This window comes from Peromyscus eremicus, chromosome 8a (genome assembly GCF_949786415.1).
Source record: "Peromyscus eremicus chromosome 8a, PerEre_H2_v1, whole genome shotgun sequence".
Classification (NCBI taxonomy): Eukaryota; Metazoa; Chordata; class Mammalia; order Rodentia; family Cricetidae; genus Peromyscus; species Peromyscus eremicus.
This window is the reverse complement of record NC_081423.1, coordinates 83,090,434-83,114,843: the sequence shown is the minus strand read 5'-3', so window position 1 is coordinate 83,114,843 and position 24,410 is coordinate 83,090,434. Positions and strand designations below refer to the sequence as shown.

The 24,410-nt window shown below is 49.6% G+C and overlaps 1 protein-coding gene across 1 annotated transcript; it reads left to right on the top strand.

Moving 5' to 3' along the window:
• The first annotated feature begins 1,007 nt into the window (after positions 1–1,007).
• Rab5c (RAB5C, member RAS oncogene family) lies at positions 1,008–24,210 on the top strand. The gene is made up of 6 exons (XM_059271796.1): positions 1,008–1,139; positions 18,941–19,194; positions 20,417–20,568; positions 20,999–21,121; positions 22,516–22,609; positions 23,043–24,210. The coding sequence occupies exons 2-6, from the start codon at positions 19,029–19,031 to the stop codon at positions 23,156–23,158; spliced, it is 651 nt and encodes a 216-aa protein (XP_059127779.1). The 5' UTR covers positions 1,008–1,139; positions 18,941–19,028; the 3' UTR covers positions 23,159–24,210.
• Positions 24,211–24,410: the final 200 nt, after the last annotated feature.

Sequence of the window (24,410 nt, the reverse complement as noted above, 5' to 3'; positions counted from 1 at the left end):
CTTTAATCCCAGCACTCCAGAAGTAGAGGCAGGAGGATCTCTGTGAGTTAAAGACAGCCCAGTCTACATAACAAGTTCCAGCCCAATCAGGGCTACATAGTTAGTGAAAGCTTATGTGAAAGGAAGGGTGGGTGGGCGGGCGGGCAAGCCTATGGCGGGGCAGCAGCAGTTCTTTTCATCCCACCTAGGATCCTCCAGAGAGGCACTCCTTTAAAACAAACAAACAAACAAACAAACATTTCTTCACTTCTTCACTTATTTGAGGGGAGGGGAGGTAGGTTCTTACATGCCATACATGTGGATGTCAAAGGACAACTTGTGGAAGTCTGTTCTCTCCTTACGCTATGTGGCTCCCAGGGATAGAAGTTTGGCGGCAAGCACCTTTACCCGTTGAGCCATTTCGTTAGTCCCCAAGGAGTCATTTCTACAAAGCGACACCATCCCCCTACCCCTACTTTTCTTTTCTTTTCATGCTTTTTTTTTTTTCCCTCTTTGAGCCAGGGTTTACTACGTAACAGCCCTCGCTGTTACAGAGATCTGCCAGGCTCTGCCTTCCGAGTGAGCCACCACGCCGGGCTCCATCGCCTTTCATATAATAGTATGTCCTCAGCAATCAGCCTCTTGGACTTGTCTTGGCCGCAAAGTGTGGACAGGGGCTTCTCTAAGTTGCCAAGTGCACACCGTCTCATATTTCTCCTTTCTCACGTCTGCAAGCACAGTCCTCTCTGCCCTCTGGCAAAGCTTCGCCACACGCCTTCCCTCGCGGCACCTGGAACTGGCAGTGACGCGATAAGCAGGCCTGGACCAGCTCCGCCCCACCAGCCGCGGGTTCCACCCTAAACAAGTGCCGGGCAGCCGCCGGCTCCTCCCTGTGCTGAGAACTACAAGTCCCGCCATCCCTCGCGCGCACTCTCCTTCTTTTCCCGCGTTGATTGTGGGTAGGATCAGAGTGCCTCCCATTGGTCTGTCCTTTCTGTCAGTCACCTGGGACTATAGAGAGGCGGGGCAGAGCTGGAGATCCGGATCCGGAGCGGCTGAAAGGCGGAAGTGGAGGCCGGAGCCTGGGACACCGCCGGGGGGGAGAGGAGCGGAGTCTGTAGGAGCCCCGGCCCAAGTAACGCTGCCGCCCCGGAGCCGCGGTGAGTATGCCTGTCTCAGAGCCAGTCTCTCGCCTGCGTGGAAGCCTTCCTGGGGTACTCTTTCCTCCTGCCCAACCTTAGCTTAGGGGGACACTGACCCCTCCCCCGACCCGTAGCCCCCTCTCAGGGGCTCCCTAGGGCGTCGGGCCAAAGGGGGAGCTCCTCGTCCCTTCGTTTACCTGCCCCTCGGGAGCCTACAGGAGTCCTTTAAGGCTCCCCTCTGGCCTGTCCAGTCCAGTTGTGGGAGAGAGGGACCCCAAGTTCCGCTCTCCACCCCCTCGCTTTCAGAATCAAAGAGTCTTTGCCAGGTGTGAAGGGACCTGTCTCCCTTCCCTTTCAGAGGTGGTGGGGAGTGCTGTCTTTCCTGGTTTTCCTTTCCTGTGTCCCCCTCCCCCAAAATCCCAAACCACCCCCCCCCCCAAAAAAAACAGTTGCCCCCTGCAGCCCTGAAAGAATTTTTTATCTAGATTTCTTTTAGGGTGTGCGGGGATGGTGGGTGTCTGGATGAGAATGTTCCACAGGCACAGAAGTGTGTTTGCGTTCTTACAGTTCCTTACTTCCTCTCGAGCCTACCAGGACCTCAGCAGAGTTTGGATTCTGGGTCACTTACAGGGAATCAGCGCCCCTCTCCTTGTGCTGCTGGTTAGGCCCCCCAGCCCTGCCTATGTTCTCTCGGTGTGTGTCCGTCTTCCTGCCTCTGAAGAATTTAGCTGAGCTTTGCTCAATCCTAGCGACAGATCAGGGAGGATCTGCCCATTCATTATCTTCCTTCTCTCCTCCTCCTTCCCCCTGCTCCAGGCTCAGCCCTGGCCTTCCAGAGCATGTCAGTGGTTTCCTTAGAGCAACTGCTGTCTGCTGTTCTGTAGAGAAAAGACGGCCAAAGGCGAGCAATGTGGAATTGAGGGACCATCTCTCTTTCCACCCCCAATCGCACAACACTGTACACCTGAGCAACAGGTCCATGCCTCACCAGAGTCTCCAGTCTCTTTTTGGCTTGGATTTACCACAAAGCAGTTAGCCCAGATCACGTTGGCAGCTCTAGCTTTTGTAGGTGAAGGAATTGCTCTGTGTGTCATAAAGTGCCAGTTCCCCCAACCGGATTGACGCAGGGTCCTTGTCTTTTCCTTGGGACTGAGGTGTGTGAAATGGCTGCTGTTTCTGACCAAGCTGGAAAGTTCTCTAGTGAAGTGGCCAAAGTACAGGTCAGAGACTACCTTCCTGAGGAGTAGCCTGAATCCGAGGCCACAACTGACCCTTGCTGTCTGCTGTGGAGGAAGAGTGGGGAAGCCATTCAGTCCTTGGGCATTCCTGACCACCTTAAGACACTTATCACACGAAAGTTAAAAAGTTTTGCTTTGAGATCTTTCTGATCTACTTCTGGACAGTTGCTGGTATCCAGTTAGTACAACATTTTAAGCTAATTCTGTGATGTATGTATTTTACTTCTTTGTTTGTTTGTTGTTTTGTTTTTTGAGACAGGGTTTCTTTGTAGCTTTGGAGCCTGTCCTGGAACTCGCTCTGTAGACCAGGCTGGCCTCGAACTCACAGAGATGCTCCTGTCTCTGTCTCCCGAGTGCTGGAATTAAAGGCATATGCCACCACTGCCCGGCTGTATTTTTCTTCTTATTGGACAACAAGAAACCCCTTCCTTATTAGGGTCAACAGCTAGATGAGACACTCTCTTTCTGTGTGGGCTCATTGGAGACTCCCTCAGACAGCCTAGATTCTCTGATCTATTCAGCATGTTCTTCTGAGGGGGAGAAGCAGTGAATCCTGTCTGCTCACGGGGATCGGTTTCTGCTGGACTTCCCAGCTCAGGAGTGGATTGTGATTCCTGGCTGAGGCAGGCAAGGCTTCTGATGGGCATTTCTGGCATTTGTCTGGACATCCTCTCCCAGCTGTGACTCTGAAACACGATGTTGAGGAGAAACTCTCAGAGAGACAGGAGGCACTAGAGTTCTGCAGCCACTTTTGGCTTTCAGAAATTGGAGAGGCCCAGCTGAAGCCTGTCACTGCCCTGCCAGGAGAGGGAGTCCCTCCTCTCAGAGTCTACTCTTCACCTCTCCTCTTGCTTCTCACACCTAGCTGGCCTTTCTGCTGTTCACTGTAGGAGTGTAAGTGTATATCTTATTTATAAGATATGAAGCCCCAGAGTTCTTCCCATACGTTCCTCACAAGTGTCATGGAGATAGTGGTATTTGTGTCCCCACCTTACTGACCATTCTTCCCCTAGGACCATACAGTTAGAAGTGGTCAGTGTTTGGAGCTTGGATTCAAATGTAACCTCACCTTTTCTAAAGCAGGCTCTCCTCCTAGCCTGGTGTTCTTGTTAAATGAATGAACTTGCAGAAATGGTGAATGGGGGCGTGAGTACAGACCCTTGGCCTTCCTCATCATGGCATTCCTTCTTGGCTTCCCTCGCTTTCCCAACACCCTACCCTCTTCTTTTTCTCCCTTCTTTGCTGTGGAGGCCACGATGGTTGAGAGTCCGAGCCTGTGCTCTTCAGGGCCCAAGAGTTTGCTGGTGTCTGTGTGTCATTAATTTCTCCAGAACTTAACTCAGAATGATGTGAAAGTGAAAGTGAAAGTGCCGAACTGAAGGGTCGGGCTGGGCAGGATTGAAGGGTTGTGCCTTCTGATGCCCCTTTGATGCTGCCTGCTGATTTTGACTCTCGCTATGTAGTCCTGGCTGGCTTGGAACTGCTTTTGTAGACCAGGCCAGCCTTGAACTTACAGAGATCCACTTGTCACTGCCTCCCAAGTGCTATGCCCAGCTTCAAACTCACAAATTCAAACTGAGCACCACCAAATGAGCATTCCTTCAAGGAACCTACGTGTACGCGTTTATTTCTGTCTGTGTATGTGCACACACGCACGCACCATTGTGCACATGAAGAATGAGAGGACAGCTTGTGGGAGCCAGTTCTCTACTTCCATCCGGGGTCCTGGGGTTAAACTCAGGTCTTCAGACTTGGGGGCAAGCACCTCTACTTGCTGAGTCATGTCACTGGCCTGGAAAGAGCTTTCTTAATGGACTGAGGATATAGCTCAGTTGGTGAGCGCTTGGTTAGCCTGCAAGAGACACATCTCTGCACTGTGTAAGCTTGTAGATACATCTGTGATTCCAGTGCTTGGGAGATGGAGGCCAGAGGATCAGAGTTCAAAGTCATCCTCGGCTCCGTAGGAAGTTGGAGGCCAGCCTGGGTTACATGAGACTGACTCTTTTTGGAACTATTGCTCAGCAATCAGAAGGGCAGTGTAGGTAGAAAGTATTAGAGGCTTAGACTCAGGGACTTGCATTCCCATCCACAGTTTCTTGCTTACCAGTTAGGTGACTTGGGCTCGCTGAACCTGTTTCTTCCATAAAATGGGAATCTCTTGCAGATCTAGAAACAAAAGGTAAAGGGGCCAGTCCAGTGCCAAGGACGACAGATCCTCACAAAATGGCCTCTGGTGGGCAGATGTCCATCTGTCTTTTTTGAGTCAGGGTCTCACAGGAGGAGTGCTGGGCATGGCAGCTCATGGCTTTAATCCCAGCACCTACGAGGCAGAGGCAGGAGGATTTCTATGAGTTCAAGGGCAGCCTGAGCCATAGTGAGACCCTGACTCAAAAAAGACAGACAGACAAAACAGAAGGAACTACGAAGGCAGTCACCATGATTGTCCCATTAGGAGTCATTGCATTTATTTAGATTTGAGGCAGGGTCTTTCTACTTGGCCCTGGCTGTCCTGGAACTCACCATGTAGACAGGACTGGCCTCTGAATTCAAAGAGCTCCTCCTGCTCTGCCTCGAATGTTGGGTCTAAAGGTGTGCATCACAATGCACGCTCTTGTATCTTAAAAAAAAATTGAGCCAGGACTTCTTCTTTCCTGAGAGGTGAGCACAGGGTTTCTGATCAGTCATGGCTGAGTCAGGGTGCTTCGTTAGAGCCATTTGTTGTAGGCAGAGATTATAGACTAGGATGTCCCGAAATGTAGGTTATAATGCTTTCAGGTCCTTGTCAGAGCCCAGTGTAATCCTGTCAGCTTGGGAGACTAAGGCAGTAGGATCCTGAGTTCAAGGCCTGCCTGGATTACATAGCATATTGGAGACTAGCCTGAATAACTTAGTGAGACCCTGTCTGTAAATATAAAACATGAGCTCAGGCTTTGTAGCTCAGTTGTAGACCACTTGCCTAGCATGCATGAGGAGGCTCTTGCCTTTTTCTATCACTTGGGAGGCTGAGGAAGGAGAATCATGAATTTGAGAACAGCCCAGGCTGTTTAGCAAGATCCTATCTCAAACAGAACAAAAAGAACTCTGGAATAATCTTTTAAGGGCATTCTCTTTATTGAGAGAGCATGGCATATAAAAAAGTTTGATTGCTTTTCAAACTACTGTATCTCCTGTACACAGGGGCAGTGATACCAGTTAAAACTCAACTAAACTTATTTTTCTGTTTTGTTTTTCGAGACAAGGTTTCTCTATGTAACAGCCCTGGCTGTCCTGGATCTCACTCTGTAGACCAGGCTGGCCTTGAACTCCGAGGTCCACCTGTCCTTACCTCCAAGTGCTGGGATTAAAGACATGTGCCACCACTCCTGGCTAAAAAGCTCAATTTACAGAGTTTTGATGACATGTTCCAGGCACTCTTCTGAGCTCTGAGCATCCTCAGTTTCATCCTCACACCACTGGAGGGAGGCCCATGTTACAGTACGAGCTATTCTCTGAGTGGCAGGCAGGAGTGTGTGCTCATTCCTCGTTACGGATAATACCCTTCTCCTGCAGGATAGCCCCTCCTCTCTAGACTAAGTGTGTACTGTTCCTGTTGCCTAGAATACTCTGTCCACCTCACCTGCCTGGAAGCTGCTTCCCCTAGTCTCTTGAATTCAAGACTTGACTTGCAGGTCACTTTGTTTGTGAAGTTTCCCTTTAGCTTGAGGAGGTGCCAGCTCCTCTCTACATCAGTGCTGGTTCCTTGCTCTGTCTATCTCAGATAGATCATGTCCAGCATAGGAGGCCCTTACTGCAGCTGCTAAAGGGAAGCACAGACATGGAACCCTGCCCTGAAGTCCCTGTCTGCCTACTTCCTTAACGCTCCCCTACCCAAACTGAGTTTGTCCAAGTAAAGCTGGGATCTGAACCTAGCCCCAGCTCATTCCAAGCTTGAGCCCTATCTTCAGCTGCTCACACACAGATAGCAGAGCAAACAGTAAGAAGAATAATTGCTACCAGGCAGATAATACAAATCAGATAGGGTACGAACCAATTTCCAGACGGTAGAGCTCTCCAAATCACCATTGCAGAGCCCCCTCCACCCTCCTGCTTCTGCAGAGAGTAAATCTGGTAGCAGGACAGACTGTTTTACACTTTCTGCAGTTGTGTGTGATGAGACAAAGCCCACCCAGGCAGCACTTAGCGGGGATCAGTGAGGTAAAATTTTACTCTGGTCAGTGGGTGCTATTTTGCATGTCTGCACAGAGTGATGTTGGTCTTAAGCATTGGCAGTTCTGAAGTATATAGCTCAGTAGTCTGGTGCTTACCTTGCATTTTTGAGGCTCTGGTTCTATTCCCTGTCACCAAAACAAAAAGGTGTGGAGGGCAGCCCTGCCTGCCTGATGGTATCCAACCTGCGTGGCCTTTAAACTCCTGCTCTAGGCTTAGCCTGCCGTGTTTGGGGTGTGCTTTCTCTCACCTGGGGACTGTTGGTCTGACTTCCACCAGCTCTTCTAATCCCTGCTCCCTGTTGGTTAACTCATCTTCAAAACTGTGAGTTTGTGAGAATAGCAGGCCTTGAATCTCATCTGGTTTCAGGATGAGCCAGTGCCCCCTCCCATTTTCCCCCATTATGTGAGCTTTTCAGAATAGTCTTAGGACAGTTATGAGGGTAGTACAGAGTCTCCTCACACGCCTCAGACCCTGTTCTTCTGTTAGTGTCATGTTACATTAGTGTTAGTGCATGAAAGTCCATGCTCCATCCACATTTCTGTGGATTACACCTGATTGTCCTGTTTCTGTGACAAGAGCCCAGGCTGCATTTAGATGTCGCATTTCTGTAGACTACTCTAGTTAGGTAGTTTCATGGACTGCACTTGTCTTCAGTGACGTTGGTGGTTTTGAGGTCACCAGCCAGATAGTTTATGGGATGCTGGACATTCTTCTCATGAGCAGACTGGGGTTAGGAGTGGTAGGGTTAGGGGAGGATTCCAGTAGAAAGTACCTTTTGCATCCCGTTGTATCAAGGCACACAGAATCAGTGTGACTGACCATTGTCAGTGTCAGCCTGACCCCAGGCTGGGGTCTCTTCACTCTAAAGTTGTCCCGTTTCATTTGTTCACTTTGGAAGACTGTCATTATGTGTAGTTCACACTGAAGAGTGGCAGGTCAAGCCCCCCTCTTAGAGGGTGGAGTAGCTACATGAATTATTAAGTCCCCTGATGCATTCTCTCATTTATTTTCAATTATTTATCTGTTGGTATTGGCTCACAGATACTTAATTTTACACTTTGGTTTGTAATCTACATTTCTTCCTCACATTGTTTTGTCTTTGACCATAGGCTGCTCTTTCAGCTCCCTTTGACCTACCCCCATCATTGTGAGGTTTTCTGATTTTGTTTTTTTGAGCATTTCTTTACTTTTTGGCACAAGATGCTGTTTGTGTATTTCCTACCTGGGCCCTGGAATTGACTGCCTTTCCAAGGGCTGTTTAGCAAACATTTTCTGTCTAATGCCCTGATCTGGAGTTACAGGATGAGTTCAGGTTGTCCCTTCTGGTGGTGGTCGGTGCAGTCCCACAGCTGGATAAGGTAGCAAGTAGCATGTGGTGAGAATCCCCTCCAGCTCTAACACCTGGTCCTTGCAGCAAGTTGCTGCCCTCTGTTCACCTGTTCCTAGTCCAGCTGCCTGATGCTGTGCCTGCGCTAAGCAGTGGTCACATTTGCTATTTACTCTGGAGTTTACTGTCAGGTACGGAGAGGTGCTGGATGTAATCATTCTCTCTCTGGGCATTGAGTTCTCCAGCCAAACCTTCCTGGACTCTGGGCTGAGAGTCCATGTGAAATCCCAGGTGGTCCAGTCACGCCTCTTTTGCTGCCATTCATAAACAGACCTCTCCTTTGGGAAGGCTTGTGTTGTAGCCTCTGTGGCTCTGGGCAGGCTCAAGGCAGATATCACTTGGAGCTGTGATCCTGAATCATTGACCAGCTTAAATCCTTCAGTTGCAATCACCCTCTGAAAATCTGTAACCTGAGCCTTTCGCCAGCCCTTTGCTTCTATTCATAGATCTGTGTGTGTCCCCTTCAGGTGGCTCTGTCGGAAGCATCCCAGGCTTGAGGAGGCTGTGGGTGGCCTCCCTCACCCTGGCTGCTCTCCTAGTCATCACATTGCTCTCTGGGCGGCTCAGACTCTGTGGTCATGAATGATGCCAATTTACAAACCTCTAGCATTTGCAGCCTGATTTTTAAAAGGAACTCAACTCTGGTTTTGTCGTCAGCTGCCCTGTTCTTGCCCCTTCCCCCCTGCAGCTGAATCACTTCTTCCCCTTCCTGAGAGAGACTTCAAAACGGAAGCAAGGGAATGAGGTCTTCAAGATGCTTCATGTATAGGACCTTTCATATTTTTTATTTAACTTAATGAAGCAGAGTCAGGATTTGTTAAAAAGGATTTTAATATAAACTTTAAGCATGAGGATTAAAAGCAATGCTCAGAAAAAACAAAAACAAACAACAACAAAACCCCAGGGCATGGATGTGGGTCTCTGAAAGAAGAGTCACTCTTTTATTATTGCTTTTGAAGGGGCTGTGATTAGTTTTGGTGGGGGAAGATTTGCTGGATGGTGATGGTTTCTTCAGTCACTGACATCGGGACCATTTCCAGAGAATTCAAAGTTGGGGCTGTTGACAGTACATCATGAGTCTTCTAGGAAACTAGTGAAAGGCTTCCTCTTTCCAGTGAGGGACACTGGAGGGTAAGGTCCAGGGGAGCTGGGGTGAAGGGTGTCTGGCCAAGGGTTGAGGAACCGCTTGCTCTACGGGAGGTTTCATGGGGCAAGCCCCACCCCACTTGCATTGCTGAGTGTTTCTAGGGGCCATTCTCTTATGCATCATCTCTCCAGCAGCCCTGGATGTGGGTGCTAGTCTCTCCCTCTTATAGGCTTGGGGATGCATTCAGGGCACAGCAGAAGGCTAGCCTAAGTGATGGCCACAGGACTTGATATCTGTCTGACTTAATGCTACTGTACAGGGACCTGAGAAGTCCTGTCAGAAATCTTGGCCGGCCTAGAGTGCTCTTGGGGTAAAGTTCAAGTCATCTGTTAGCTCTCAGTTGTCCCTATCTATTTGCCAAACTTAGCCAGGCTGACCTGTATCACATGTTCACTTCACCATTTTTATGACCCCTTATGGTGTGCCAGGCTTGAGCTTAAAACACAGGAAAACTACAGTCCAACTTTTGGGAGTTTTGTAACGTCCCTTTCATCTGTGACAATGACTTAGGTCCTCTTGCCTTCACATTCTCAGCACTCAAGCTCCCAAGTTCTCTAAACTCCTGCAGGAAGTAGTCTTTGTAGAATGTGGGGCTGTGGAAGCCGAAGTGTGTTAGTTTATTGAAATTTGTTCAGACCCCTTTGTTGTCTGACTAGACCCCTTCTTCAGCTGACACCATCATATGTTTTGTTCAGCAAAAATTAAGAGAGGCCAGGCGGTGGTGGTGCATGTCTTTAATTCCAGCACTCGGAAGGCAGAGCCAAGCGGATCTCTGTGAGTTCGAGGCCAGCCTGGTCAGCCTGGTCTACAGAGCGAGACCAGGACAGCCAGGGCTACACAGAGAAACCCTGTCTCGAAAAAAACAACAACAAAAAAAGATGAAGAGAGAAGTTTGTCTGAACTACTGTTTTCTGGCTTCCAGGAGCCATCGTCCCTTAGATATCACAGGGAGAACTTTGACCTTGTTCTTGTTAGCTGGGCAGCTTCTGACCACAGTGCGCATGTGGTGTCTGGGCAGGAGGAATTTGGCTCACTGCTGTCTGGCCCCCTCCTGCCCTCCCCTTAGAGACCACCTCTGCTGGCTGCCTGGAGCTGAGAGCGAAACAAAGAGAGCAGTGATTTAAGCTGCTTTTCTTGTGTCGGATGTTTGTAAAGACAGGGAGGGCTTGTGAGTAGCGTCACTTGGTGTGAGTGCTTGAGAGAACAGGTGCTGAGGATGACCCTGACTGGAGCAGAGATGGTGCCGTCCTGCTGGGTCTGGGGGCAGCAGAAGGGGCAGCTGTCCTGGCTCACACTCCCGGCCCCTCCCTGTAGAGCCCGTCCTGAGACAGAGAGGGAGACAGACCCTGCATTGATGAGATTCCAGTTAGTAACATCCTAAGTAAGTTTATAACTGCACAAACAAAACAGGTACAGGAAACCAGCAGAGGGGTGTACACCTGTGATCTCAGTTCTTGAGAGGTTGAGGCAGGAGGATTCTACGCTCCAGGCTGGTGAAACTGTCTTCACAAAATGAAAAACACAAAAACCCCAAATCTCAAAACCAAGCTAGATTTACATACAGAGTAGTAGGAGAGTTGTGGGTCAATGGAAATCTCACGTCCTTCCTCCCTACTGTCCAGAAAGCCTGTGCTTCGGGATGGAGCAGCAGCAGATGCGGGCTGAGGCATTCGGGTTGGCTGCCTTTTAACCTCCTACGTAGCACAAGCAGGGGGAGGGGAGTAAGCCCCCGTTCAGCTGCAGCAGCCTCAACTCCTGGTCCCTGTGCTGAGCATGTATGTGGGTTTGTGCTGCAGGAAGGGCCACACTGCAAGCTGAACTTTGGTTTGGGGCTGAGAATCTGCCACAGTCTGACTGAGAAGTGCTGCCCTGGAGGCCAGGCTCCATTTTTCTCAGGAATGTTGAATCACTAGGCAGGATGAACCTTGTCAGGTGTAGCTCTAAGCAGCCTCCTGCCTCTTGGTAGACAGGGCCAGTGACTGAGACACTGCGGTCATGGAATCGTTCTTGGACATTACGTACACCATGCCTTCCTCTCCATGAGTACAGGAAGGAGAGGGGACATCACTGGAGGGTTCCATCTTTGCCTGAATTTAGCGCTGACTGTGCTTCCTCTGGCCTCTCGGGGAACCCATCTGCGATGGAGAGCTGAGAAAGCAGCTTGGTGGTCAGGGGAGGATTTCTTCTTTCTCTTCTATTTTTCAGTTGTGTGTGTGTGTGAGCGTGCACACGCATTTGGAGGTCATTAGACAATTTGCACTTTAGACACTTCTACCTTGTGGGTCCTAGGAATGGAATTCAGGTTGTCAGGCTTGGAGGCAAGAACCTTTACTCACTGAGCCATCTTGCCAGTTCACCGAGAAGAATTTCTTCTTCTTTTAGGACAGGACTCTAGAAGCTGGGGGGGTCTGCCTCTTAAGAGATGGCAACAATCTGACTTGTCTTGGCATCTGTCTTCAGTTCTACTCAGTACCTGAGGGAAAGGGATTAGGGAGCTCACCATGCTCTTTCCTGGCTAACTCCTGGCAAAGTGTTCAGCTTGGCTACCCAGTAATGTTTCCAGAGTTTAAACCTCGTTGATGGAGTTGCCAGAGTTGGGAATCTAGGCTGGCGCTCTTAGGTACTCCATGAGGCTTCACTGTAGTCTTTTCCATAGTGGGGAATGCATTAAGACTAATCCCAGATAAGAGACTTGGGTGGCCTAGGCAGGTAGGGGGTTCTGTCTGTCCCAGTGGCGGGGAACCCAGCTGACTCTGAGCATACCTCTAGGGTGCTCACATGGTTCCAAGTCATCTTCTGCAGCTTTGTAACATAAGGACCCCTTCACTTCCTGCATCTCCTCCCCTAAGTCAGCTGTTCAATGGCTTTCCATAAAAGTCCTTCCCAGAACTCAGCCTGGACTGTAGAGTGCCTGGTGTCAGGGCCAAGCTTTTCTGTTCACTCTGCAGGTGAGACATGGCCCCAGTACAGCAGTACCAGAGTCCTACACCTTATTCCGTTCCCCTCCCCTGATCCCCCAACTTTTTTCCCTCTGCAGATAGCCTGGGCAGGTGGGATTAGAGCATCACATCACTGTAACCTCTTTCTCCTCAGTAAAAACATGCTGGCTTCTTCTTTTAGGAATATTTAAACAGTTTCACAATTCTCTAGCCTATAGTTTTAAGTCTAGACAGTAAACACAGCTTTAACATACTTTGAACAATTATTTTTATATAAAAGCTCGTCCTGTCCCTTATTAACATTTGGGTGTCTTTGTTCTCTTGATCATTTTCCAATTTAGGCAGTATCTTTTTTTTATTGTATTAGTGTTCTGAATCTTTTCATACTAGAGAACAGCTAAAAATGGTTTATATACAGGAGAGGAAATTGATTCCATATATATTTTATTTTTTATTTTTTGGCTTAACTATGTAGCCCTGGAACTTGCTGTGTAGATGAGGCTGATCTCAAATTCACAGAAATCTGCTTTTCAAGTGCTAGGATTAAAGTTGTATGCTACCGGGGCTGGAGAGATGGCTTAGAGGTTAAGAGCACTGCTTGCTCTTCCAAAGGTCCTGAGTTCAATTCCCAGCAACCACATGGTGGCTCACAACCATCTGTAATGAGATCTGGTGCCCTCTTCTGGCCTGCAGCAATAGTGCAGACAGAACACTGTATATATAATAAATAAATCTTTAAAAAAAAAAAAAAAAAAAGTTGTATGCTACCACTCCCGGCTCACCGTATCATTTCTTTCTTCCTTTTCTTTTTTTTTTTTTGTTTTTGTTTTTGTTTTTTGTTTTGTTTCTGAGACAGGGTTTCCCTGTGTAGCTTTGGTGCCTGTCCTGGATCTCACTCTGTAGACCAGGCTGGCCTCGAACTCACAGAGATCCACCTGGCTCTGCCTCCCGAGTGCTGGGATTAAAGGCGTGCACCACTGCCACCCGGCCTTCGTCTTATCATTTCTAAGCTTTAGTTTTTTATTGTTTTATGCAAATTCTTTTTTTTTTTTTTTTTTTTTTTTTTTTTTTTTTTTTTGGTTTTTCGAGACAGGGTTTCCCTGTGTAGCTTTGCGCCTTTCCTGGAACTCACTTGGTAGCCCAGGCTGGCCTTGAACTCACGGAGATCCGCCTGGCTCTGCCTCCTGAGTGCTGGGATTAAAGGCGTGCGCCACCACCGCCCGGCGTTTTATGCAAATTCTATACCAAAAGTATTTTGTCTGTTAACTTGTAACTTTCATATACAGAAAAGTTTATGTACTTAGTTAAGTTTACAAATATAAAGTATACAGCTAGCTAAGAATTTTAACTAATTTTAAAAAGTGTGTCCTTGCTAAAAGCCATTATTTTATGAAAGCATACTTAGGGCTGTTGAGATGGCTCCACAGGTAAAAGCACTTTTTACCACACCTGATGGCCTGAGCTCAGTCCCCAGGAGCTACATGGTGGATGGAGAGAACTGACTCCTGAAAGTTGTTTTCTGACATATATATATATATATATATATATATATGCAATGGCATATACACACATATCCATGATAAATAAATAAGTATAAACCACACGTTGAAAATTGACTCCTTGTGGGCTGGAGAGATGGCTTAGAGGTTAAGAGCACCAACTGCTCTTCCAGAGGTCCTGAGTTCAATTCCCAGCACCCACATGGTGGCTCACAACCATCTGTAATGAGATCTGGCTCCCTGTTCTGTATACATAATAAATAAATAAATCTTTAAAAAAAAAAAAAAGAAAATTGACTCCTTGTTATCCGTAGTAGATGTAAATATGTTGGTAATGGTGCATTTTCTTTCATCTCTTAGCCTTTCCTAAGTTACAAGTCATGGGTTTGGCTCTGCCATCACCTTGTTGTGTTTCTCTGGGCAAGTCACCTCACCTCATCTCATCTTCCTTCTCTGTAATTGACATAGTTAGGATTAGGTCTATATGGCCCTCTAAGCTCTGACAGCCAAGGAGTCAGAGTTGATTAAGTAGCTAGCCTGTAGTTTAATAAGCATGCCACTGGGAACCTTACCTTCCTCTTAATTCTGTGTTGGCTACCCTATGTTTATTTAATCTTTACAGCAACCCTAATGCAATTAGCATTAAATAATACCATTTTGCAGATAAGGAACTAAAGCTGACAATGACCACTTGTGTGACTTGGCCAAGGTCACAGAACTAACTGACCAGCTGACCAAAGCTGGAGCCAGTGTCCTTCCCCTCATGCCGAGGTTGGGTGAGGGGATGGGGCTCCAGGCAGCTGCTGTCTCTTCTTTCCTCTGACTCTACAGCCTGGCAGTCCTGCTGAGGGCTGTCCTGGGCTCCGGTGTACCTTAGCAGTGGCTTCCCTGAGGGGATGAACTGTGGCTCTTGAGACTGTGGGTCAGTCGTCACCTCAGCTCCCCGAGGCCTCTGACGAGATCCTTGGCTCCATTTGGCTCCCTTTTAATATCTGCCCCCTTAGCCTTTGAACCCAATTACCTCTCCTGCTCAGGCCAGTGCATTCTTCTCTTAACTAACAAGTTTCAGGAGGCATTGTGCTTTCTCCAACTCAACTCTTGCTTTTTTCCACAGAGTAAAGGATAGCTAGACCACCTCCCTGGAGCTCTAGGCAGGGCCACTTGGTTCTCAGTCCTATTCCACTCCCTCACCCAGTAGCTAACCTTAAGTGACGGCATCTCCACCCACCTTCTGGCCTACAGTCAGCTTCCTCTAATCTGCTCCCAATCCAGGCTGTGCTCACTTGCAGCTAGAGGAAGTCTCTAAAGCAAACAGGAAGCACCAGAGACACCCACCAGCTGGAATTGCTAGACCTTGTGAAGCCAGCAAGGACAGCAGTGTGAAGCCAGTGTATGGACTAGAGGAGAGAAGCATGGTCATGTCTCGCAGGGGCTGGGGAGGGGCGGCATTACCACAGCACTTGGTTTCTTGAAGGCTTCAGCTTAGCGAGGCCCTGCCTTAGCTCGATGGCCTGTCCGAGCACAGTGTGGCTCTGCAAGCCTTCCCTTATCAGCTGTAGCCCTGTGTTTAGTCAGCTACTTGTGTTTAGTGGACGACTTGTGTTTGTTTATTTGAGACAGGGTCTCACTATGTAGCCTTGGCTGGCCTCTGACCTCACAGAGCTCCTCCTGCCTCTGCCTCCCAGTGCTGGGATAAAATGCGTGCTCCTCTGCACCCAACTGGGAAGCTGATTTTAAAGCCTTGAGTTCCAGACTCTGCCTCTAGAGACTCTGATGTAGTTGGTTTAATGTGGATTCTGATGAGAAAAGTGGCCACAGACCTGTGACCCCCAGAGTACATACAGGCAGGCCAGCACAGGGAAGAGCAGCGCTCAGCTCTTCCTGTTTCTTGTCCTTCCTTGGCCTGTGCAGAGCTGGAGTGTTGAGGGGCCTGGTTCCCTTTGCCCTTTTGTGAGCACTATGGGTAAAGACATACTAATTAGAGTGCCCCCAAGTCCTTGCACATGCTCCCTTTCCCATGGAAGGCTTGAAGTTGGGGCTGGTGCCCATTCTTGGTGGTCCATGAATGAAGCAGGATTTTTATTTAGAAGGTTGTGAAGTGGGTCTTGAGAGTCCTTTGCCATGGACCTGAAGCTCCACCATTGCCAGACACTCAGGGAGAAAGATTGTTGACTCATCCTGTCTCCTACAAGCAGCTTTAATGGTGACCGGCTCTTAAGCCGGATTTTATGTTATTTATTTATTTATTTTGGTTTTTCAAGACAGGGTTTCTCTGTATAGCTTTGGAGCCTGTCCTGGAACTCACTCTGTACCCCAGGCTGGCCTTGAACTCACAGAGATCCACCTGCCTCTGCCACCTGAGTGCTGGAATTAAAGATGTGCACCGCCGCCGCCGCCGCCGCCGCCGCCGCCACCACCACCACCACCTGGCTGCAGGATTTGTTTTTTGACTCCAAGACAACTTAAAATTATTCCATCACTTGATCTAAAATATCTTTGCAACTAGTTCAGGAGACACACACACACACACACACACACACACACACACACACACACGCGCGCGGCAGGACAGCTCAGTCCATGAATTCATTCACTCGTTATATCTTCTGGTTTTCCAGTCTTGGAGAGGGGTGTAAGCCTTCTTGGAAAGCTGGGTGTTGCCTTTACGTGTCTCAGACATGCTCTTATCTCTGCATTACTTCATGACAAAAATTGTCTTGCTTAGTGCTTTATTGGCTGAAAAGGTCAGACGCTTCTGCTCATGTGATCCCTTCTTGGGGCCAGGAAAACCACGAGGCAGCAGACCATAAAAAGTGCCGTGAGCACCTGCTCAGGTGTTTCTGGAGGCAGGACCAGTGATCAGGAAGGACATGTCAGCAGCCAGTTTAGGCCAGCTGGGTAGAACTTGTTTCAGTTGGCTAGGGAAGCCAGGGTCTGCTCACCAGCATGTGTGGAGAGGAAGTTGCGTTCTGGGGGACACTGACATTAACGCTGATGTGCCCCGTCACTAAGTCCTGGTTTGCCTTAGCACAGGTGGCTTTTATGAGGTAACCCTGAGTGGGAGGAGACAGTCACACTCAGGGCACTGAAGTCCGGTGTCTGCTCATTGGCTCTGTTCCGGCTGCTCTATCCCTGGTATGCTTCAGTAGCACCTGCAGACAGCTGTTCTGAGCCTGGACAGCTCTGCAGGCCAGCCACACACATGCCTTCGACACCCAGACAAGGTGGAGAACGTTCTGTCTGGGCAGGTTTGCAAAGCTCTGGATTTGGTAGGGACTAGACTTGGCTACGTCTCTTTTTCTCATCTAGAAGGTGAGGGTTGCTGCCCATGCCGGTAGCCGTCGCCCCTTTACAGCTGCTTTGGGTGTTTTGCAGCCAGGGTCTTGCTTGTCTGTCCCCTGGCCCCACTCCCTCATTCTTCTCTTGTACTCCAGCCCAATGGTTTGCCCTGTGTCATGTGCTCTCAGGGTAATCACTGACTTGTAATTCCACCGTGGTTTTCCCTCAGTGGCTGAAGCTTTGCCTCGTGTGGGGTGGCCCCTCCCATACTTGGGAGAACTCAAGGACTGTAGATCAGGGTCACTTTTGCTGGAACCAGACCTTGCAGAGCCCACAGAACTGCTGCAGCTCCCCAAACCCAAACACCACGGCTGGGTGTGGCCTCATTGTTCTTCCCAAGCCGGGAGCACAGCCTGATAACAACTGAGCTTATGTGTAGGAACCCAAGATGTATCCTGGCTCTGTCACTTGTACACTGGGTGGCCTTGAGGAGGGCTCTTAATGCTGTCAAGTTATGTCTGTAAAAATGGAAGGTTGTGTTAAAGCTCAAGATAATAGTGCAGTAGTCTCTTTCTGTGAATGCTGGCCCCTTTCAGAATGATTTCCTGGGGAAATCACTCTGAGTTCCTAGAACACACATGAGCCTTGTGAGGAAGTCCTGATGAAACTGCACAGGCCTTGTCCTCCTTGTTCAGGGTGAATGAGAAAGCATCTTACCTATGGCGTCTTTAAATGACATTTCTGGTTAGTAATCAGCTTGAAGACTGCCCCCTCCTACTTCCTTCCTTGTACTTTTGGGGAAGAGGTGGCCCCCATTTCAAAGCTTTTTTCCTTTGGTGCTGCCCAGAAAGGAAACCGTTGTTCCTGGTTAGTGAATCATTCTTCCTGAAGCTCACTTTTTAAATGAGTTGCTGGGAGATCCTGGATGTGGAAAAGGATTTGAGGCTGAACAAAGCAGACCCTTTGCTGTCTGCTTCTTGCAGGGGCACAGAGCACTAGCTTCCCACAGGCCCTCTGTTCATCACACTCCTGTCCCTTGACTGTAGCGGATGCACTGTCCTGCTCAGGGCAGGGCAGCTCTCTCCCTGTGTGTGTTCTGCTGTCTTCTGCTCTGTGTCTTCTAGAGGCTTCTCATCCTTCTGTGCAGTTCCGAAGCTTCCAAAAAGCTCGAGCCTCTGAAGCTGAGTGGGGAATCAGGGCTGGAGCACCAGCTGTGAGGGGTGCAGGTCTCAGTGTCTCATGTTTGCCTCCACCCCTGCCTTCCCTTTAGGCTTCCTTTGTGTCACCCCTGCCTCTGCCAGTAGAGAATGGAGGCGAGGTCTCTATTTCAAAGGGAGAGTTGGCAGCGGAGACTGGGAGCAGAGCTCTGGCTTCAGAGCATGTTTGTTTTTCTGTGTGGTTTGTTTTTTAATGTGTGTGAGACTTCTGGCCCATCCAAAATGAGAAGACTGGGGAAAGAGGCTGAAGACAAGAACATTGCTTTGATTCTGGTACATCCAGTCCAGCCTCAGACCAAGAAAGTCGATTCTTCTGCGTGGTACAAGCCTAGTTGTTTTGATAAGAACTTGCTCTGGCCGGGCCTTGGTCGCTGTGTGCCCATAAGCATCTTATCTCAGGAGCTCACTGCCAGGACTCACTGTGCCTTCACCCACCTCCCCACACACTCTGCTTCTGCCCAGAGCAGGCTGTGGTCCTAACCCAAGACTACAAGCTTATTGTTTGTTGACCTAAATCCTAGTGTCTTTCTGGGCCCTTTTTTGGGGGGTGGGGGTGGAGCCCAGAGGGCCTATTGACTCATGCTGGCATCCATCCATTCCTCGCCTGGATTTTATAAGTGAATGTATGTATTTGAGAGAGGGAAGTCCTAGTGTTTGCTCAGGATCCAGGAACCTAAAGTTGGGAAGCCGCTTAGCTTTGTACCTCTCTGCCAGTTGTAAATCCAGGAGATGTGCAGTTCAGTCTAGTGAAGACTTCAGCTCAACCCTTGTGGGGAGGGCTGGGAGTTCAGGGGTGAGATCAATCATCCTGGTCATCAGGGAGGGCAAGGGAGAATATTGTGATTTGGGGAGGGCACCGTTGGCAGTCTCCTTCTAACCTCCACTTCTTATTTCTCCCCTGCAGTTGGAGGCCTCTCTCCCCATTAAGTGCCTCTTTGCCTAGCACCGGCCCCACCCCCACGCTCACTGGTACTACTACCAAGCATTGGGCCATGGCGGGTCGGGGAGGTGCAGCACGACCCAATGGGCCAGCTGCTGGCAACAAGATCTGTCAGTTTAAGCTGGTCCTCTTGGGGGAGTCTGCAGTGGGCAAATCCAGCCTCGTCCTCCGCTTTGTCAAGGGACAGTTCCACGAGTACCAGGAGAGCACCATTGGAGGTGAGTGAGCCCAGGGAGTTGGGGAGGCCAGGGTGCCTTAAGAAGAAGGAAAGCTGTCTGGGCGGAAACTAAATCTGTCTGGCCTGGGAGTATTCCTCAGTGGCCCTGGAATTGAATCCAGCAGTCAGTCTTCATGCTTCATTCCAAAAAGCTTGACTGCTAAGAATTAGCTAGGGATTGAAAACTGGCTTCCTGTTCTGGTCCAGCCTTTTTATTATTTGTGTGGATGTGACTACCCCTTCCACTGACCTGGCATCAGGAGGACCTCTCAAAGGGTCCTTTTTGTTCTGCAGGGCAGTATGCATGTCCTGATCTCTCCTGCTGACCTTTACCCTTTCTGGAGCTCAGAATGTGTCACTGATTCCTATTGGTCAGCATTTAGGATGTAAATAAGGGTCTGGACTCAGCCTCTTGCATCCGTAGTCACTGTGAACCTGAAGGCCAGGGCCACCGTGGACTTGAGTCATCTTTCTCTCCTCTCTTGGTTGGTAGGAGGTTTCCAGGCAGCTGGAAACAGAATGGGCCATGTCAGCAGTCTCCTCTCTGCCTCCTCAGCACCGTCAGGAGCTGTAGAGGGGGAAGTGAGGTGGCGGCCCAGGCTCCTCACAGAGCTGTCATAGTCCTCTGCTGGGTCCAGGGTGTGGGGGACCTTACCTGTCTGTCCCAGCTCCAGGATTCTCCTTCAAAGCATATTTGCTCCAGTGCCCTGTGTTCCCATCTCAAGTAGAGTCTGTATTCAAACCACTGGCTGGCCATACAGGAATGATTCTGGGTCACTGCAGGGATGGTGGCTAGCTAGAGTGCCACCTGGCTAGCTGGAGTGCCTGGAGGTGACTGGGGTGGTTGGAAAGCCAGTCATCCAGCCACAGCCTGGCAGTGTAACAGTGTCTATTTCCCAGTGAGCATGCCTTCCTGAAACTGAAGGTCTCAGTCACCCTTGAGCTGAAGTGTGTCTGTGAAGGACAGTGGAAGGAAGGCCGGGGGTCTCACCCTTCGGGGCTTGGCCTCAGGGTTCCCTTGGGCCTTCCTTATCTGGCCTTTGCTGTGCTTTGCAGGGAGGCTCTCAAATGGCTCAGTGCAGGCACTTCCCTGACAGAACACAGGAGCGCAGGCCTCACCTGCCCAGTGTGGACAGGCTTCTACATGCCAGAACCAGCAACAGAAAATAAGGCAGGTGGTTTCCAGTTCCTCCTTGCCTAATGACACCACCTTTTTCTTACAGCGGCTTTCCTCACACAGACTGTCTGCTTAGACGACACCACGGTCAAGTTTGAGATCTGGGACACAGCTGGACAGGAGCGATACCACAGCCTGGCCCCCATGTACTATCGGGGGGCCCAGGCAGCCATCGTGGTCTATGACATCACCAACACAGTAAAGATTCTCCTTCCTTTACTCCTTGCCCTTCATTTCTGTAAAGCCCCAAGAATTGGATTATAAAAGCTGCATTTCAGGCCTCCCTCTCAGACTTCTATTCCCGACTGGGATATGGGCAGATTTCCTCTTCATCGGGATGCTCTCATGAGAATCTGTTTTGTTTTGTTTTTCGAGACAGGGTTTCTCTGTGTTGTTTTGGTACCTGTCCTGGAACTTACTCTGTAGCCCAGGCTGGCCTCGAACTCAGAGATCCGCCTGGCTCTGCCTCCTGAGTGCTGGGATTAAAGGCGTGGCCACCACTGCCGGCTCTCACTAGAATCTTTAGATGGCTTATCAGATGCCTTTGACCACCGGTTTTCATTTGCTAGTGAGTGGCCCAGAGTAGAATGTCTCCTGTCCCTTTTACACTTTGACCCTGTCTCCTCAGGACACATTTGCACGGGCTAAGAATTGGGTGAAAGAGTTACAGAGGCAGGCCAGCCCCAACATTGTCATCGCACTCGCGGGTAACAAGGCAGACCTGGCCAGCAAGAGAGCCGTGGAGTTTCAGGTGAGGAGATGACAGAACTTGGGGATGAGGGTGAACCGGCTCTATGAGGGAGGCCTCCACAGGCCACGCAGGTCCTGTAAGGTGGCAGGCAGCAGCAGCAGCTTTCTGCTGCCCTCTCATGACTTAAGCATGGGCCACAAAGGAACTGTCTTTATAGTGGTCTTTTGTGTGTGTGTTGTGGGGGGGGGGGTGGTAAGTGATGCTTCTGCACATTTTCCCTTATACACTGAATGGACTGAACCAGAAGTACTTTTTTTTTTTAACTTTATTTTATGGGCATTGTGTGAGGGTGTCAGATTCCCTGGAACTGGAGTTACAGACAGCTGTGAGCTGCCATGTGGGTGCTGGAAATTGAATCTGGGTCCTCTGAAGAACAGCCAGTGCTCACTCAACCACTGAGCCATCTCTCCAGCCCAAGAAGTACTTTTTTTAGGCAATGTATGCATGTAGTAAAAAATTCTGTTGTACTTTTTTTTTTTTTTTACCCCCTCCAGGACAGGGTTTCTCTGTGTAACAGCCCTAGCTGTCCTGGAACTCACTCTGTAGACTAGGCTGGCTTCGAACTCACAGAGATCCACCTGCCTCTGCCTCGCAAGTGCTGTGATGAAAGGTGTGCGCCACCACCGCCCAGCCACATGTAGTAAACTTAAATAGTCCAGGAAGGTATAGAAAATGAGTTTAGTCTCTTTAATCCTAGAAACTCAGCATCTCTTACTCAGAATTCCCAGTTTTTTGTCTTACCAAAAATGTACACATTTATAAATCCTTTTCTTTATACAGATGGATGGAAGTGTGCTATGTACTGTATGTTACAGTGTCCTGTGTTTGTGTGTGTGAGAGAGAGGGAGGGAAGGAAAATATCTCATGTAGCATGTAGCCTAGGCTGGTGGCCTTGAACTCCTGAAGCTCATTCTTCCACCTCCCAAGTGCTGGGATTACAATGGGGAGTCACCACAGCCCACTCTGCAGCTCATCCTTTACCCAGCTGATGACCTCCTGGGTCGTTTGTAACAGTTGAGGGCTTGTGCTGCAGGCAGCATCCCTGCGCTCTCATGCCTTGGTCCAGATGTGCAGGTATACTTGCAGGGTATTTTTCTAGAAGAATGTCTTGCCTAGTGAGTGAAGAGCAAGTGGGCAGAGTGGATCTAGGGAAGCTGAGTGAGAATCTGCCAGTATTTGTGAACTGGGAGGTATAGCGTGTGAGTGGGGGCTAGGTGATGCTGGTATTTTGGGGGAACCCAGAACAGGGTAGCCCTAAGCCTGGAACCCCTGCATTTGCCCAGTCAGTGTCTGTTTTATAAGGCCTGAGACCAGGGAAGATTTTATCCTGGGCCCTAGCCTCTACCATCTGCCAGCATTCACCTCCCACCCTCTTCCTCCATTTCCTGAATCAGGAAGCACAAGCCTATGCAGATGACAACAGTTTGCTGTTCATGGAGACGTCCGCCAAGACTGCAATGAACGTGAATGAAATTTTCATGGCAATAGGTAAATTACCTCTGCCCATCCTTCTCCCCAGCAGAGTGGAACCCTGTGTGCTGGTCTCTGGTGGGTCTGTGGGGTGCCTTCACTAACAGAATTTTCACCATTTTAAACTATGTGATAAAACTGTTGTCTAGCTGACTGCCAGGGGCAGAACTTTCTAAAACTTGGGCCAAAGTTTCAATGTTGTACTCCCTGCCCTTGTCAGAGCTGTGTCCATTGCCATCCCTTCCCCCATAGGACGTTAGCTCATCTGCCTGGTTCAAATCCTGGCAGTGCCACTTGTCACTCTAGTTTGGGGCAAGTTCTTAACCCCTCTGCTCCAGTTTCCAGAGACACACAGTGCACCCGGCACACAAGCCTCCAGTATTCTGGGTGTCACCGACTAGGGGAGGATGTTGGGGTGGCCACACAGGTGCATTTCCCCTTCTCTCAACAGCTAAGAAGCTTCCCAAGAACGAGCCCCAGAATGTAGCTGGTGCTCCCGGCCGGAACAGAGGTGTGGATCTGCAGGAGAGCAGCCCAGCCAGCCGGAGCCAGTGCTGCAGCAACTGAGCCCCCCTTGCCTGCCTGCCGCTGCCCCCACTCCTCCACCAGAATGACCCGACTGGAATCCACTCTAACCAATCGCACTTAACGACTCGGGCCACCACTGGGGGCAGGGGAGGGGTCCATCATGAATTCTCCGCATAACTTTGATCCTAGGCCGGAGGGAGTTATTCCACCTGCACCTTTCTGTACAAATACTAATTCAATTTTAAGTCTTAAGTCACTTTTTTAATATATTTGATCTTCTGCTCTTCCCAGTCCCCTTTCTACTGCTCTCCCACTTGCCCTTTGCTGGTAGTAGCCACACTCCTGTGCCCTGGCCTGTGGGGACAGGGGTTGGAGCAGTTGCCCTTTCTTTCCTTCTTGCTGGAGAGCAGACTCGGCAAGAGCACCCACATCTTACCTTGCTGGGAGTGGTCTTGGTCCCAGGGCGGTGGGCAGGCCCTGGGCTGGGGAAGGGACAGGCAGCTCTTCCCTCGGCTGGCTGTCATCAGGCTGCAGCCCCTCCCCATCTGACTCCCAGCTGGGAGAGAAACCGCAGCATTACTGAAGCATCATTTGTGACAGCCACACCCCCATGGCCCAGGACCCCTCCACCCTCGGTCACTCTGACCTCTGGCTCTGAGCCCTGTTCTGACCAAATCACGATGATGAGTATTTGGGGGTGGGTGGGTAAGGGGGGGAGTGGGAGGGGATGGAACCAACTTTTTCTGTATTTTGTATTGTATGTTTTCTTCAACATGTAACCAATCAGTATCTTGTCAATATAGTCAGCCGATCGATCGACCTCACACTTGTCTTCCTCGTCTTTCTCTGGCAGTTTATCAGGCCATACATATCCTCTCTATTTTAACCTAAGTTAATATAAAGGAATCATCCAGTCTGATCAAGTGGCTCCGCCTCCTACGTGTGAAAGGATGCTGGTGGTCATGGTAACCAATAGAAAGAGGCTCTGCTGTTGGCACCTCTGATGATACGTATAGGAGGATAGGACTGACCTGGGGCTGACCGCTGGCTCCCCTCAGCTTACATTAAAGGATATGCAACCTGTATTTGAACATTGTTGGTGTCTGTAGTGACCTCCGAGGGGTTTTGTTTGTTTGTTTTTGGTGTGTGTGTTTTTGGTAGGACTGCATTAGGACTATGGCACCCATCTTTTTGTCCTCTCCCTGAAGAGGAACACTGAGGACTGATCATAAGGCCATTGCTCCAGTCCATCACCACCTCTGTCATCCACAGCACCCCCATGACAGGTTCA

Excerpts from the sequence above, each read along its gene's own strand:
- Rab5c (XM_059271796.1), top strand. The coding sequence starts at position 19,029 with ATGGCGGGTCGGGGAGGTGCAGCACGACCCAATGGGCCAGCTGCTGGC. Across the intron at positions 20,569-20,998 it reads TCTATGACATCACCAACACA|GACACATTTGCACGGGCTAA; the intron begins GTAAAGATTCTC and ends CTGTCTCCTCAG. Across the intron at positions 21,122-22,515 it reads AGAGAGCCGTGGAGTTTCAG|GAAGCACAAGCCTATGCAGA; the intron begins GTGAGGAGATGA and ends TTCCTGAATCAG.